The sequence below is a fragment of the Crotalus tigris genome, unplaced genomic scaffold, assembly GCF_016545835.1.
Source record: "Crotalus tigris isolate CLP2741 ecotype Arizona unplaced genomic scaffold, ASM1654583v1 scf7180000018838.1047803, whole genome shotgun sequence".
Taxonomy (NCBI): domain Eukaryota; kingdom Metazoa; phylum Chordata; class Lepidosauria; order Squamata; family Viperidae; genus Crotalus; species Crotalus tigris.
In genome coordinates this window covers 1-16568 of record NW_024097227.1, presented here as the reverse complement: position 1 = coordinate 16568, position 16568 = coordinate 1, and the positions used below count along the sequence as shown (strand labels likewise).

Genomic DNA, 16568 nt, shown 5'->3' with positions numbered 1-16568 from the left:
ATTCCCAACCCTCATAACATATTCCCAAAGGAAAACATGGTTAATGGTATTAAAGGTTTCTGACAAATCCAGCAAATCCAGAAGAATATTGTTTAAAATAGCTGGGTCAAATGATGGTTTCTTGAGGAAGTGATGTACCATCACTTTTTCCAAGGCTGAGTGTAAATGCCCTATTCTTAGGGATGTATTGACCTACACTCTCATTGTTGTTGTTGTTAATTGTGAAGTCATGTCTGACCCATCGTGACCCCATGGACAACATTCCTCCAGTTCTTCCTGTCCTCTACCATCTTCTGGAGTCCATTTAAGCTCACGCCTACTGCTTCAGTGACTTCATCCAGCCACCTCATTCTCTGTCATTCCCTTCTTCTGTTGCCCTCAATCTTTCCCAGCATTAGGCCCTTCTCCAGTGAGTCCTTCCTTCTCATTAGGTCACCAAAGTATTTGAGTTTCAACTTCAGGATCTGGCCTTCTAAAGAGCAGTCAGGGTTGATCTCTTCCAGGACTGACTGGTTTGAACGCCTTGCAGTCCAAAGGACTCGCAGGACTTTTCCTATTTTTACCAGCCAGGAGAGAAAATGATGCAATACATAGGTAATCAGTTTATAGGATTCACTTCCTCTGGACTCATAAGCTGAAACTGATCATAGCTAATTTTGCATGTTGGTACTTCTGTCACCTCACTTGGCCAGATTGGCTGGCATCCAAGTCTGATGATGATATGTACTGTTTCTTTCCAAGCATCTGTAAAGATATTGTGTCTTACTTATTTAAACTATGTTTTTTGAAAATAATAACATATTAGTCATATTCATACAATATTCATAACATACTCATACATTCATATGGACATAGATCCTTACAAGTGGCTCTAGCAGCACAAAATTATTTTAACTGAGTCATAAACCATGATTTTGAGGAAGGCAAAGAGAAATCTCATATGAGCCCATTTTCCAGAAATACAGACAAGGCGGTAAGGGGCATGGTTGGTTGTAGCAGGCAATCAATGTTAGGGAGGTTTATTTTTGGCTGTCAAAACTTGTCACTGGTTCTATAATAGAGGATTTCAGTTTTTGCTTTAGAAGTACCCCTCTCAGACTGAACAGATAAGGCTAACTTAACACAAAATAAAGAGAGGGGGAAGAGGCAAGCAGCATTTTGTCATGCACATTTCAGAACAAAATTGTAACATGATGGTTTTACTATCTAATTCATTGTGGCATAATCAATTTATCGCAGTCAATTATTTTCCAGTAAACAGTGTCTATTCCTAGAGCAATATAAAACAGCTCTTTGTGAAGTTTTATTGTGAAATTTTTGGCCAGCTTCAGTGCTAAGACAATTCACTACAAATCACTTTTCACATATCAAATTAAGTGAAGATCACAGTTCTGATTTATGTTAAATTTGCAGCAGAATCAATTTTTTTCTCTCTGTGTGTGGGTGTGTATGTATGTGTGGTATGTTCTTATTCCACGATAACAATATCTGGGCTGGAAAAAGTCAGAATAAACTTTAGATGATAGCAAAAGTTGAGTTTTCTACTTATCTGGATTTTTGCAACCACATAAGGCTAGTGCCACAGGATCTAGAGAATTATTAGTTCACACCTATTTGAAAGATGGAGTAGCTACCCGAAATAGAATCTATGTTCTTTAAAATGAAAGCTGCAGTTGCAGTCATATGATCTTCACTTTCAACATGTCCTGAGGACTTTGGAAGGAAGCTAATACTGGAAAGCTAATCAGGATTAATCAAATTCATTACAGAATGAGATGCTGATAAGGTTGACATTTATTTATTTACTTTGTCATCCACAGCAATCAAGGGATTTTTAGCAGCTTACAACATCTTCCAGGACCTTACATTAATATAATTTTGAATATTCCTACTTTAGCATTATGGATCACTTAATATCCTTAACTGATAGTAGGTGTCTAGAAGAAAAAAAATTAAAGAAAGAATGGAGTAGCAAGTTCAAGCAGAATACAAATATAACAAAGGAGAGAAGAACAGTTATAAAATTGAATAAAACTAGGAAATGAACAATATTGCATGAAAGAAAAAGAAATGAAGGCACAAGAAGAATAAGCTATACAAACTTCAAGCATGTAAATAAAAAGACCTTGCATATTGTTCTTCAGCCAAGGTTAGAATAATTCTAAAACATTGTTTTATACATCAGTCCATGATTTATTGAATAAGCCTAAAATGTAAACTAGATGGCTTGGACTACAAGGTTCGTGCAGCACGAATGAGGGAAGAACTGTAATATAATATGAGTGGGGTCATGGAATAGTCTTCATTTTTTTGTATTTTTGTCTTTTTTTCATCTTTAAAACTATATTAACCCAATGTTCTAACACCACTTACATGAGAGCCCCATCAACCTTTGCACAGCAGATCAAGAGTCACACTGCAAAAATTGATATGTCTAAGATCTGTTTGGGAGAGGTTTTAAGATTTGAAAAACTATATATTCTAAACCTTAACTCCTTCCTTACCAAAATGCTGAAATGGCTTAAATTTAGGGCCCTTGCGAGTCTAGGGTGTACTTAGGGGGCACAAAATGGTTGTAGATGTGCTGCATGTTTTCGTGGGCATGTTACTTTGAAGAAAAATAGGTTGAATTAGAAATATATAAAATGATAAAAAAAGGGATTTGAATCCTTAGTTACTATAGAATAGAATTGTAAAATGGAGAAAAGAAGGATCAGGGATGGCACAACTTGAGAAGATTGATGTTGCTAAATAAAAAGGAAAAAAAATTGGTAAAGTGAATTTCTTTCCAGCAGGTTGAATTTATATGATGATCTGACATCCAAGGAGAAGAATGAAGACAATAGAAAATATTAATAGAGGTGGAGAGGAAGGAAACAGGGATGTCACATTACACCCATGGTTCAAGTTTATGCAGCCATTGTTGTGGTTATGTTTTAAGATTGGCCAATCTATAGTTACATCTTTTGAAATAAATATGTATCCATTGAACATGTGTTCAACAGACAATCTAGAATGAGATTCTGATCTTTCTGTTTTTTCTGTTTACTCTACAAATGTCAGATTTACATAAAACATTTCATTTGTAATATAAACACATGAGTTAACAAAAGTGATAAATGCTAATTTAATGTCAGCTAGGGAACCATAAATAAGCATATGAAAAGCCTGGTTTTTGACAGCTAAATTCATACCTAAAGAGGATTGCAGAGATGTAATTTCTGATTACTATATAGAGATAATGCTTTTGATAGCCATTTTATATGTATATACTAGACAACCTTGAACTGTAGGTCATCATTTCAGAGATATTTCCCTCCCTAAAATGAAAGTCAGAATGATCATGGGCAGACAAAATATCAGTAGAAGCGAGAGCAACTTCTGACATTCTATTGTTATTCCCATTGACTTTCTTTATAGGAAGACGGCAGTCCCTTCCTTCCTTCCTTCCTTCCTTCCTTCCTTCCTTCCTTCCTTCCTTCCTTCCTTCCTTCCTTCCTTCCTTCCTTCCTTCCTTCCTTCCTTCCCTTCCCTTCCCTTCCCTTCCCTTCCCTTCCCTTCCCTTCCCAGCAGGCAGGTCAGTGGCTCTCTCCCTCCTTCCCAAATTTCATTTCCTCAGGAATAATATGTCCTGGTATTCCGTATGTTAGCCACTTGAGGTACCTTTGTTGCCCTATGATGTGGTGTTTCACCTAATTTAAGGCTACAAAATATCACACACAAATGTTTTAGTTTTATATAGAAATAAACCATTTTTTTCCATTTGGCCTCATTTCACAAATATAGGTAAAAGATATTTTATACACGAATAGTGATTTCAAATTTAATTGGTATTTTGAGAATCCCACATGGGCAGATCTTTTAGATAAAATCTCAAGTAGCAAACACCTTTTCTGTAGACATATAAGTTCTGCCTCTCTGTTTAAGCTGTACATGAGATTGCATGATAAAATAAAATATTAAATTTAAATGGTACTCATTGTTAAAAATCAGCATCTCAGTCCTTTAGATAAGATGATATTAGTTAACACTGATACATAAGTTAAATTGCATTTGACAATGGAACATTGAGTACTTCAGGTTTTACAGAAGTATTATACTATAATTTCTCTTTGCCTATGAGTTTATATATTTGTTTTTTTATACTATTTGTTTCTTAAGGTAGTTTTTTTGTATTTGTTGGTTTTATCTGACAGTTGTTTTGATGAAATAGGCAGATATACAGATCCAATCAATAAATAAAAATCATAACTAAGTTGCATGAGAAAATATCAAACATAGTAAGTCTCTTGATGACATTGGTATCATCAAGAAAGTTTTAGCTCTCAGTCTTCCCATAGATGAATGAAGGCAGTCAGCAGTCTTTTGCCCTCACTATGGAATTACTTTATTTCAAAAAGCCAAAGTATTTTCTTCTGCACTATTTATTTACTTCAGTATTAAGCCTCCCAGCAGCATGCATGTGCAAGTCTCATGCACACAAACCCTAAAGCAACACAAGACCTTCCGAAGCCTTATTCGTAGCCCCCAGAGTATTTCCAAAAGTTTCCATTGGATTTTAATTTTTAATATAATGAAAGGAGAGTACAGTAAAAATGTGGGGAACAATCATACTGTATATATGATTTAAATAAAATTACATATCGTTTTTGTATGTTTCCCACCAGATTCTTGGCTCTGGTAAATCACTCAAAAGCCAAGTAAAACTTTCAATCCAAAAATGTTGTACATTCTCAGTTTCTTAGAAGGACTATATAGGATCAAGCATTTTACATTAATGATACCTGTGTTCTCTCTCTCTCATCTAAAATCTGCAAACTCAAGACTCAATTTTAAATATCAGAAGGTCAGAAAACTCCTTTAAAATAGTGTATTCTTTCTTTTACAGCACTGATCACCAAACCTTATTATTACATTAAACCTATTGAAATGCATTTGACTAAATTAAACTTTTTCGTTCCCTTTTCTGGAAACATATTATTTCTTTTCTTTCTATTCATGATACTGCCTTTTATTTATGCACTAAATAGAGCCAGTCTATCTCCCTAAAAGTGTTCTCATTTCCAAATGATGTGCTTGTATCAGTGCAAGGCAAAGTTATGCTGCCACCACTTCAGGTTTTACTGTGTTCTGTGATTTGTTCTGGCTCCTGGTGAGTAACGGAGGCATTTATCAGGAACTCACCATTAAAGCCAACCTAAACAAAACACAGATAAATGTATTGAACATATTCTTTGTTGTTGCTCAAGGAGGCACATTATTTTCAGAGTGTTCTTAGAATCAAGTTGAAATGCTGGTTTTGACTTACAGAGCCATGCAGCCTGGGATCGATGTATCTGAAGCATCTCTTTTGCCAGGATAGATCATTCTATGACCTCAAACATGTCCCTGCCTTCAGAGGTTAGAATAGAGGGGAAGAGAACAGCATACAAATGCTTGAAATGAAAAGGTTATCTTGTTTTAGGATATGAGAATAAGTTAGAGCAAAATTTAGCAATGGAATGTAGTATAATGTTCAATATTACTATGTGTAATAGTATTTAGATCTGTTGGCACTTTAACAATGCTTTTTTAAAAATTGGATAATAGCATTTATTATAGAAATTCCTTTATTTCAACAGCATCTTAAACTTAAGTATACTATGCTTAAATGATAGTTTTCCTTCCTTCCTTCCTTCCTTCCTTCCTTCCTTCCTTCCTTCCTTCCTTCCTTCCTTCCTTCCTTCTTTCCTGAAGTTTTTTTTAAAAAAAAATAACCGTGAAGAAGCAAAAATGCATAATCCTCAACCTACCTTCTTTGCTCATTTTCTCCTCTCATGGGATTTCTTTTCTTGTTGATTTACCTATACAATGAAGTCTTGTCATCAAATCCTTTCGTAAGATAATATGAGTGCTGATATTTGAAGCTCTGGCAGCAGCCTGGCCTTTTGATGGCTTCCAATAGCATAATGTGTCTTGATTAACTAATAGTTAATAAAGGAAGGTAATGTGTTTCATGATTCTTGAAATTCCTGTCAGGTTTTTATCAGCTTTGCAGATGTGCTTTCAAACCTAACCTTTTCTTCATATTACAATTAAAGTTCAGTTTCACTGTTTAAATTATATTTTGGTACCCTTGGGAGAAAGCGCTCTGTTCATTCAGAACCCCCCATCTCTCAAAAAGTTACCTTTCCGTGGAAATTTTGCAAGGCACAGATTCATTTAAGCTTTTCAGAATTGGAAGCCAAATCAGTTCCTATAATTTCAAGTCAATTAATAGAGTTAGGTAGAACAAATATATTTTTTACGCAAGTGACTAAAGAAAAATGATGTTATGTGGCTGTACATTTTTGTTATGGTTTAACATAAAGATTTCCAGGTTTATTTTTTTAAACACTAGTTTAAAAGTCCCAGGAAGCCAAGCAACTGCTAAACAAGAGTATTATTCACAGTAGTGTTCTTTGTAGCTCTTTTCTTTTCCCCCTAAAAATAGAAAGTGAACCAAAGACATTTATTTCTTAGAGTTGCAAATAACAGGCTTGGCAACAACTCACAGCAGCTCTATTTACTGCCAAACTATCTTCTGAACTATGGCCCTTCTCTAAAGGGCAGGTTTATTGAAAGCAAAACAAGGATATTATTGCATGTATTTACTGGGCTTCCATTTGGATTATGTCCTTTTTGTAGTTAATACAGGATTAACTAATTCAGCATTTTATCCATGTTGTATAGCCAAATCTTGCCAAATCAGGTCTACTTGCTGGATTTACTAATACTTTCTGGCTCTATTTGTACAACATGCTTAACTGTTGGGAAAGTTAAACATGTCAGGCAAACAACAAAATTAATTAATTGCCAATCAATTCAGAAATGTTTAGATTTAGATCCAAATTGATCCAGTCCTCTTTGAAATTAAGCAAACTTATCTGGGTTAACCAAGCCTGGGTTCCAAGTCTATAGTTGAAATGAACTCCAGTCTTTGTTTTGATTTACAACCCCTCTCTGCAGACAAAGAGTAGGAGTAGAAAAAGAAAACACAGATTGGGATGAGTATGTCACACAAATTCCAAATCAATCTATGGTAGCACTAATTCCAAATATACCATCAATGTTCCTTTCATGCCAGCAGAATTAATTTGTTTAAGAAGGCAGAAAGTGAAAAGGAAAATGATGGCATTCTTTTGTAGCAGAGAACAAGTAATGGTTCTCATAAATGGAGGCAGGTTTACAATAGAGAAAAATGATAAAGGTGGTTAGTCCCCCAGGATGCTTCCTATCACACTAGCTTAAATTTGTGTTTATTTTCTGGACCAGTGGACTAGGACTGGGATTTCAGACCACCTATTGGCTATAAGAGTATTTCCTATTTATTTATTTTTAAAATTAAAAGAATGTTAATTTTAAAAAAATGCTAGGCTCCAAATCTGTGAGCACACTACTTCCGGCAATAATACATTTTATACTGCTGACATAAATGTTATCCATGTAAGGGATCCATGTATCCCTTAGCAGTCCTAACATGTTAGGTGACTCTTTCCTTCCAGAGAACAGAAATTTAAATGCTTTCCTATTTAAAATTGCTTCTTCTTCTTCTTGTGCCATATCCGTTATCGGACGTTGGCGATCATGTTGTCGATCCTGTTTTTATCAGCAGCTGCACGAAAAAGTGCTGCTGAGTTTTGTCCAAACCAATCCCTTAGATTTTGAAGCCATGATGTTCTTCCTCTGCCTGGACCTCGTTTGCCTTCAATCTTTCCCTGGAGGATTAAATGGAGTATGCCATATTTTTCTGGGTGTCGCATCACATGTCTAAAATATTCTAATTTTTATTTTTTAATTGTTTTGATGATTTAAAATTGCTATAGCACTGAATTCTTCACTTTTAAAAAACTCAACCAACCAACCAGCTAATCATCCAAACAAATAGCCCTATTCAGAGGTAGTTTTTTTAGCTAATTACTGTTATTTCCCAGTTTGGCATAACTCTTAACTATTGAAAAACTGTTGCCATAAAAACATGGCTCTTCATAAATGCATTTAAAGACCAATAAGACCGTGCTACTCCTAAATGATGAATTGATTATTTGTTGAGTTTTGTTTTTAATCATTGTTTCAACACTATAAAGTGCTCAGAGTCTCTCAAAAAAGAACAACATATAAGTTGTAGTAATAAACAAACAATGGACACAACTGATCACCACTACTGATGATGTTGAGGGGTTCTTGGTGCTCTCTGAGCTTGCTTGTTTTTCTTGCAGATGTTTCATTACCACATTAGGTAACATCATCAGTGCTAGGTATGCTAGAACATCATCAGACAGGATTATAACATCACCAGACTAGCACTGATGATGTTATGTAGTTTGAGTAATGAAACATCTTCAAAAAACACCAACCTCAGAAGCTCTAAGGACCCCTCATGGCAACCCTGAGCTACAAATAATTCTCCTTTGTTGATACTGATGATGTTGTCCAGCATGCAATTGTAGGAGAGAGAGAACAATGAGATCCACATATTAATTGGAAGGAAGCGTCAATATAGGGCAAATTTCATAGGAGAAAAGAGATGGTAGAATGAACTTAACTCTTTAATTTGCTGGTACAAATTAAAGCTGATGATCTAGATAGTATAGTAAAAATATTTTCTTTACTTTGCTCATTGCACAATGCTAGCACTTGCCGTGCTAAGAATCTGTGACCTGGCTGCCAATTTGCCATTTTGCCATTGTAAATGTTGTGAAACATGGATCGTGTAGGTTAGAATTAAATTGCATTTTGAAGTTTTCATATTTATTTGTCAGTTTTGTACAAATGTTTCCTGACATTATTTCAAGGATTCAGGGAAAATTATTTCAGGACTTCTTTCAGGGTAAAATATTTGAGAAAGACTGCTCTAAATATATAGAAAACAAACATACAGGCTACATTCAGAAATACTATGCAGGAAACATTTAGACTATATATTTCTGATACATTAAGATTCTAGGAATTATTTTGAAATCAGCTTTCTTGATCTTTGGCCTCTTTCTCATTCTTTTAAAAGCAAGAGTAAAGAAAAGACAATAATAAGAAAGCATTATGTATCTCTATAACTGCCATCTTAAAATAAAAAGTAATCGCATTTAATTGCAATTGGACTTCTGAATATTTAGAATCAGGTCATGAAAACCTTTATTGGAAGAATTCTCTTAAATCTCTTTTGAATCAGAATGATCTTACTACAATTAAATCTGTCTGGATCACATCCATTTTCTTCAAAAATTATTATCTCACCTCAGTTTCTACATTGAAAACCATGATCATTAAGCAGGATTTCTCTTGAACAATAGCGAAGGTTGCAAACTAATGTCCAAACATGTTTTCAGCAAGGTCTGCTATGGATTTCTACTCCATTCTGTTTTCTGGACTTCCCAAGATGCAATATGTAAAGTAATATAATGCTGTTGCCTAGAGGAAAAAAGGTATTTCATTTCTGCCCTTTCTCTTTCTTTTTACTATTAATGGCAATGGGAATTAGCTGCTGGAAACTCCAGATAAACAGCTCATTAATAGTTCATTGGGTCCAAGATGCAGTCCAGGGACCACAGATGCTCTGTGAGGCTAATATGGATGGTCTGTACTGAATGTCAAAATTAAAACATGCTAAAAAATCTGGTGAGGTAATCAAACCACACATTGCTGGTGATATAGCTTGAGATCCAATAATTTTGGTATTCTTGTGCCAAATCTTTTCATTTTTTCTTGAAGTGTAAGAAGGAGGGAACATAAAAATATAAGTTAAAATGAAAAGCAACTATGATAATTCTATTAACTAATAGGGTATCAAGGTGGCTTTTTTAGAAGTGTCTGAGAAGTTAATGGACATAAAATGTCATGGATGAACTGGGAATAATCTTTGAAAAGGGTAAAGCATAAATACCCTTTTCAGTTCAATCGCATCCTTTGTTCACTAAGCCTGAGATGAGCTAACTTATCACTTTACAATAGTTCTATTGTTACATACTGCCGTTTTATCACTTCTGCATAATGATCAGACAAAAATAGTTAGCTCAAACTTTGTTCTCACTGACATCCAATGTATAAAGCTCTACAGACTCCTCAGCAACATTTTCTTTTCTACTGTTAAATGAACTGAATCTCATTGGGCTTAGTGCTAGGAAAAGAAGATGGAGTAGTATGAACATAAATCAAATGATGAGTCAGCCACATTGTGTAGGCTTCCAAAAGTTTATCTGGAAGTAAATATGTAATGTTCAACTGACTGCAACCCAGATTAAAGTTGAACTGCTTTGGCAGCTGTCACCACTAAGTAATGAGAAGGGATTCAGTTCTTCTAAAGCAAAATTTTAGCATATTAATCTCAATTAAGCTCAAATATTTCTCATTAGAATATACTAGAAATATATAATGGTTGTCTCAGTTCAGCCACATGCTGGTCAGCCAGGCTCATTATATCCGATGCTGTAAATGAAAGCTATCTGAGCATGTTGTAACTAGTATGTCCGCACAACCTAGTTACTCTGAAAAGAACATTCCCTCTAGATGAAGTAGAACTTTCTGCCAATAATATTGTATAACCATTTGGCTCTAACTGAAGAGAAACATGAGGTGATTTCTGCACATAGAAATCTATATATGTAAAGCTTGTTTAAAACTACTTTTGAAGTAACAATATTTGATAGCTGCTGATGCAGCAAATAAAAGCCTAAGGAATATTCTAGGCAATGCAGAATTTTAGATATGCATTATGAACTGACTGATTAAAAACTGGTTTTAATCTCATGTGTGAATATATCTTATGTTAATCGCTCCAGCCATACATCAACAATTGGAGGGCACAGGGATATATGATGCTCTAGCTTTCACTCTAACAGCCCTTTCCTAAAAGATCATCTTAAGAATATGCTGTGATTGATCAGGTTATCCTTTGTGTGCTGTGCTTGTGATCTATAAATACAGTATTGTGAGATAGGATTATATATTCTCAGTTGAATTAATATTTTTTCTATGATATAGTCAATATTTATACTGGATTCTGACAGCAAGATTCAAGTTAGTGAGCTGGTAGCACTGATATATCAGGACACATTCCAAGGACAGAGTTTTTTTCCCCTTTCTATTACATCCTACATTTGATATTTTAAAACTGAGAGGAAAAAAACTTTGCTTACTAATTCAGTGTCAAGGAACATATTGCAATCCAGATGTAAATATTCTGTAAATAAAGGATTTAATGCAACGTACATAAATTTTATATAAATGCAAATTTATCATGCTGGACAACTGAAATCCTTGCTAGATAAGAGTTAGCGCTGTCATTATAAAATGAAAACAGTAAAGTATCTTTATGAAATTTCTCTATGATCCTTGATAAATTTTATTTGTGAAGCAATTAATGTGAGATATTGGTAGTAAAATAAATGTATTTATCAAGTTAACACTTAATTGGGCAGCAATCAACAGGCCTCCATTCTGTCTCATTTTAAAGTTATCAGTAGAGATGCCACCTATCTCAGCAAGGTTACAGGGCGCCACCTAGGGTTATGCAAAAGACCTTGAATTTTTTTCCCTTTAGAGTTAGATTTAAATTTAAGGATTAATATAAATACAATAGATAGCTCTAGTGGAATGCCTTGTCTTCAGAAAAAGGTTTCATGAAATAATGAAAAGTTTGAAGAAACAAATTGTTTTACCAAGTGTCAGGTTCTGGCCAGGTACCAGGCAGTGGTTTCTGATCTATAAACATTGCAAGATTGGGAGCCTCTCAGCACAGGCTTGAGTGCTCAGCAGCAATTTATACCCAGAGTCTTGGAGTATCTCCATTGCTTGAACTCTCCTTACTCATTGGTGTGTTTATTATCTCTGGATCTTCAAAGGACCAGTTAGATTTAGTTGTCTGACACCTAGCATTGGCTGACACTTGGCAAAATAGAAATATGAGTATAGGTCTTTTTATTGTTTCTATGTTATAGCATAGATACCTTAACTAATTTTTATTTGATCAAAAGAAAAGCAACCTCTTAACATTAAGATGTCACAATGGTGAGTTTTACAAGAAATCACAGGTTAAAGTAAAGTAAAAACCGTTCAAATGACCTATCAGACCCTGGAAAGCTTGTTAAGTCAGGTCACAACACAATTTAGCAATTTTAAACTTGTCAGTATTTTCTAAAAGGTTTTTCCCCAAAAGTCATGTTGACTAGTAAGTGTTCACACTGAAGCACATTAATTAACCCTGGTTAGTTTAAGCCTCATTTCAGCAGACATTTTCTACTGTTCCATTACCAGAAAATGAAGAGATAAAATAAGTCATTTGAAGAGGCCAAAACATCCGTAAAGGCCTTTGTTGCTTTGGAGGCAGATCTAGTAGAGGCTTGACAGATTAATACTGTAGGTGAGCAATAAGTAGAGGACAAGGAAGATTGTCCACTGTTGATTGCAAAATACATCAGGTACACCACTAATCATGCACTGCACTGAGTTTCTTCTAAAACAAGTAAAGATAAGCAGGCAAAATGGAACTCCTATTAGCTCAGGTCTATGTTATGTATAGTTCATATGTTTTTTGAATTACCTTGTTGACATATAACTTGAACTGTCTGGTATATAGTAGGATTTCCATTGTTCTCTATATACTAGAACTCCTTAAAGTCCTTTCATTTATCTAAACTCATATGAGAATTGTGCTGCTTTCATGTTTAACAAGAGTAAAAACTGCTATTGTCATGGTTCCAACAGATGAAACTCTTCAAAAGACCTTAAAGAATCTTTTATTCAAGAAACAAAGTATTGGCACTACATAGTTGAAACCAAAAACTAATTTCCCCTCCCCTGGATAGAAAGTAACAAAGCATAATTCCCTTTTCCAATGAACAGTCATAAATCACGTTCCCCAGCCGGCTTTCTCCCCAGCTCTTCAGCCCCCTAAAACTCTATCAACACTGGGCCCAATGACCTTGGGTTCCCCGGCTGAGTTATTATTGTTATGACTAGCTGGAGTCTCATCCACATTCTCCCTCCCAGCATCAACTAACTCTAAAAGCAATAGAGGAAAATGGCTGCATTTCCATCTGTTGTCAAAGCAAGAACATCCGATGTTAGCAGCGTTGACAGCTATACAACCAACTGCTGTTTGTTTGCTCAACAATAAATCCCATCAAATTCAGTGGAACATATTCCCATATGCTTGCCTTTCAGCCTAAGGCTCTGAGGCTAAGTCTTCATGTACCTGAGACTCAGAATAAGCATCATTAAATGCAGTGGAACACACTCCTGAACAAAAATACAATATGTAGTGCTGCTGAACCCACAGCTAAATATTCAGTTCCTTTTGATTTCTCCGAATTTTAATATTCTATGAGTGGAAAGCAATTCATAGCACAGAACCTTCTGTTTCCTAACTCTGCAGCTCCTTAAATTGTTATTCATTTGGTAAATCCTCTGAACATTGTGGGCTGCATCTTATAGGGCTATATGTGATCTTCTGCTTCTGCATCCTGCTCAGTGCATGGCATGAGGATCAAATTCTGCCCTCTCTAATTTGCCAATTAGCAACCTATTCCTGTTTTCCCATTTATTTAAGATCATGCTCTTCGCTGCTTTCAGTGGCTTCAGGCTACATTTCCAGGTAGCACAACGGGGGTAGGTAGCTCTGAAGACTACAAGTTTTATATATTGAATATTTATATATCATAAACAAGCTGATTTTCTTTTCTCTGCCACTCTTACAATCCTATGAAGCAGAGCATAATTTATCTCATTTTACAAACAGGGGATAAAAGGTCTCAAAGGCCAGCTTTCCTGATTCACCTGAAGAATTCATGGTTAAGTTTGGATATGACTCCAAAAATCTACAATGAAACCAAACTCCAGTGAGTATGGATTGGGAAGCTGTCTATCATTGAAGGACTTTTCCAAGGTGATCCGAATATTGCTCAGAGATCTGCTGCAGACTTTACATATGTATTTTCTGGCACATAAATAGTTATCTCAGCATCTTTGCTTATCAACATATGAAACATTGTCAAAGGTTATTAAATAACAAAGTCTTGGTGTTGCCTCAAGAAGATAGGAGGTAAAGAAAACCAAGGAGGTAAAGAAAACCAAGGAGCTGTAGAAAGTCTAGGCAAAAAATGCAAGTGAGAAGAAATTATTTTCTATTTCTAATGCTTTATGTTTTCTCTTTTATTAAAGGAAAGTGTGGACCTGGGAGAGATCATGTTTTCGCTTTGTTACCTGCCAACTGCAGGTCGCCTCACTCTAACAGTCATTAAATGCAGGAATCTCAAAGCAATGGACATAACTGGATACTCAGGTAGGTGCTTCCTTTCTCCGAACAAGGTGGTTGTATTTGATATCTGTGATGTTTCTGTGACACTATTATTCCTTTAAGACTCAAGGGAATGTCCTATATATTACTATATGGATTGATTTGTTTGATTCTGATGAGATTATTCCTGGGTTAATATAAATATTTTCCAGAAATATGCAGAAAATAGTGGTATGCATAAATAGGCTACTTAGTGCTATTTGATTGGAAATCAAATATTTTCCATAAAAGTCTAAGAAAAAAAGACCTGATTTAAATTTTATCATACACACATACACACTTATTAATCAAACAAATTTCCTTAGTGTTATGTCCGAGCCTTGCAAACGGCTCGGGCGTTTGCAGGCAGTCCCGGGCAGGTGCAAAGCTGCCCGGGACCAGACAGGCTGTCGCCAGCGCCATGCGCATGCGCGGGTGCTGGCGCGGGAAAAGTAACACAATTCCCCGGGAGTTGCCTATATAAGAGGCTGCGAGCGTTTGGGAAGCCTTGAAGCCATCTACTTGTAAGCTGAACGCAGAATAAAGAAAACTGAGAACTCCAACTGCTTCTCGTGTCTGTTTTGCGCCAAGGACTCAACACTGGCGACGAGGGTGGGATTGCCTTACATCGCCTGGAAAGGAAGAAGTGTAAGCTTACCCAAGTGAGTCCTGAGCAGCGGAACGGCGTCGACTCGGCAGCTACCCGCCAATCCAGTGCGCAGTCGGGGGTAGGCTGGCTGATAGACCCGTCTCCTGAAGATGGCGAAAATCGGAAGGCTTTCGGAGTTCGACGTCTCACATCCAGAGCGGTGGGAGTCATACGTAGCCAGGGTGGAGAACTATTTCAAGGCAAACCAAGTGAGGGAAGAGAGCTTGAAGGCTGCCACCCTGCTTTGTGTTTGCGGTCAAGACGCCTTCAACATCGCAGAAAACCTTGCAGCACCTGTTCCAGTAGAGTCTGTCAGCTACGCAGATCTGAAGAAGCTACTGAAGGAGCACTTCCACCCCAAAATGTCCGTCATCGCATGGCACCATACCTTTGAGCAGAGGGATCAACGGCCCGGCGAGTCGGCCAAAGAATTCATCGCCGCATTACGGAAGGCCGCCAAGCACTGCGAGTTCAAAGACCTCGAAGAACGACTGAGGGACCGATTCGCTGTGCGGGGTTAAGGCATCGAGATCTACAAACAGAGACTTTTCGCTAAAGAAGAATGTACCTACCAAGAGCCTTAAGGGAAGTCACCGCAGAAGAAGCAGCAGGCGACGCTGTCAAGAACAGCGGCCGCCGGCCCGATCAGAAACAGTCCAGAGGTTGCATCCGTGCACCAGGGAAGACATCCAAAGGAAATCGAGGAGGATCCGGACAAGGGGAAGTCGACCGTCCTCACCACACGAAGGAAGAAAATCAGAAGGAAGCTCTTCAGCTCCGCCAAGTGCAATCGCTTGGAGGTCGCCACAGGAGAACCGACTGCAAGTTCCGCTCCGCTACCTGCCGGGCATGCGGCAAACAAGGGCATATTGCAGCTGTGTGTCTGAGCCGACGAAAGGCACAACCCCAAGAAGAACGCCTGAAAGGTACCAGATTCCCCAGCCCGAATAGGGTAGGGTTTTGCGCTTCGCGACGAAGCATCTGTAGAACAGGCACACACAAGCCCAGGAAGAAAAAGCTGTCACTCAACGTGAAGCTACAAGGGGGTTCCAGTATCAGGAATCGACCAGGGTTATGCCTTTTCAATCATTCTCCTTGCATACATTTAGGAAGATTGTTCCGGTAGTGGGAAACTCAGACCAACGTTAAGGCCTTCTGCCATTGTGTTAACAGATTTTCAAAATTCAAGAGTGTGTGTTAAGGGGGAGGCCACCCTTAACGTGCAATACAAGAGTTTTGAAGGTCCACTAGACTTATTAGTAGTAGTGGGTGAACGAACGAGTCTCATAGGACTCGATTGGTTTGAGGCCCTGGGGATACACGTCACAGGACTCAACAGTTTACAAACACTCGACCTACAGGAAGTCTGCAAAGAATTTGCAGATGTTTTCAGCCCCCAGCTGGGCACATTCAAAGGACCACCTGTGTCCTTAAGCTAGACCCCACTGTCACTCCCATTAGGATTAAAGCAAGAAGGGTCCCTTTTGCTTTAAAAAGTAAGATTGACACTGAACTAGACAAACTAATCCAACAGGGAATCCTATAACCTGTTGATTCCAGCCCGTGGGAGACCCCCATTGTCACGCCTCTAAAGGCAAATGGGGACATTCGCAGTTGTGCTGATTACAAATG

The 16568-nt window shown here is 37.1% G+C and overlaps 1 protein-coding gene across 1 annotated transcript in view; it reads left to right on the top strand.

The window, feature by feature from the left end:
- Positions 1–14293, top strand: part of LOC120314142 (synaptotagmin-6-like) — a gene marked incomplete at its 3' end in the record, with an annotated part of 123164 nt that extends 108871 nt beyond the window's left edge. The window contains exon 4 of the mRNA XM_039356928.1: positions 14173–14293. Coding sequence (XP_039212862.1) covers positions 14173–14293 — 121 coding nt within the window. The remainder of the gene's footprint in view (positions 1–14172) is intronic.
- Positions 14294–16568: the final 2275 nt, after the last annotated feature.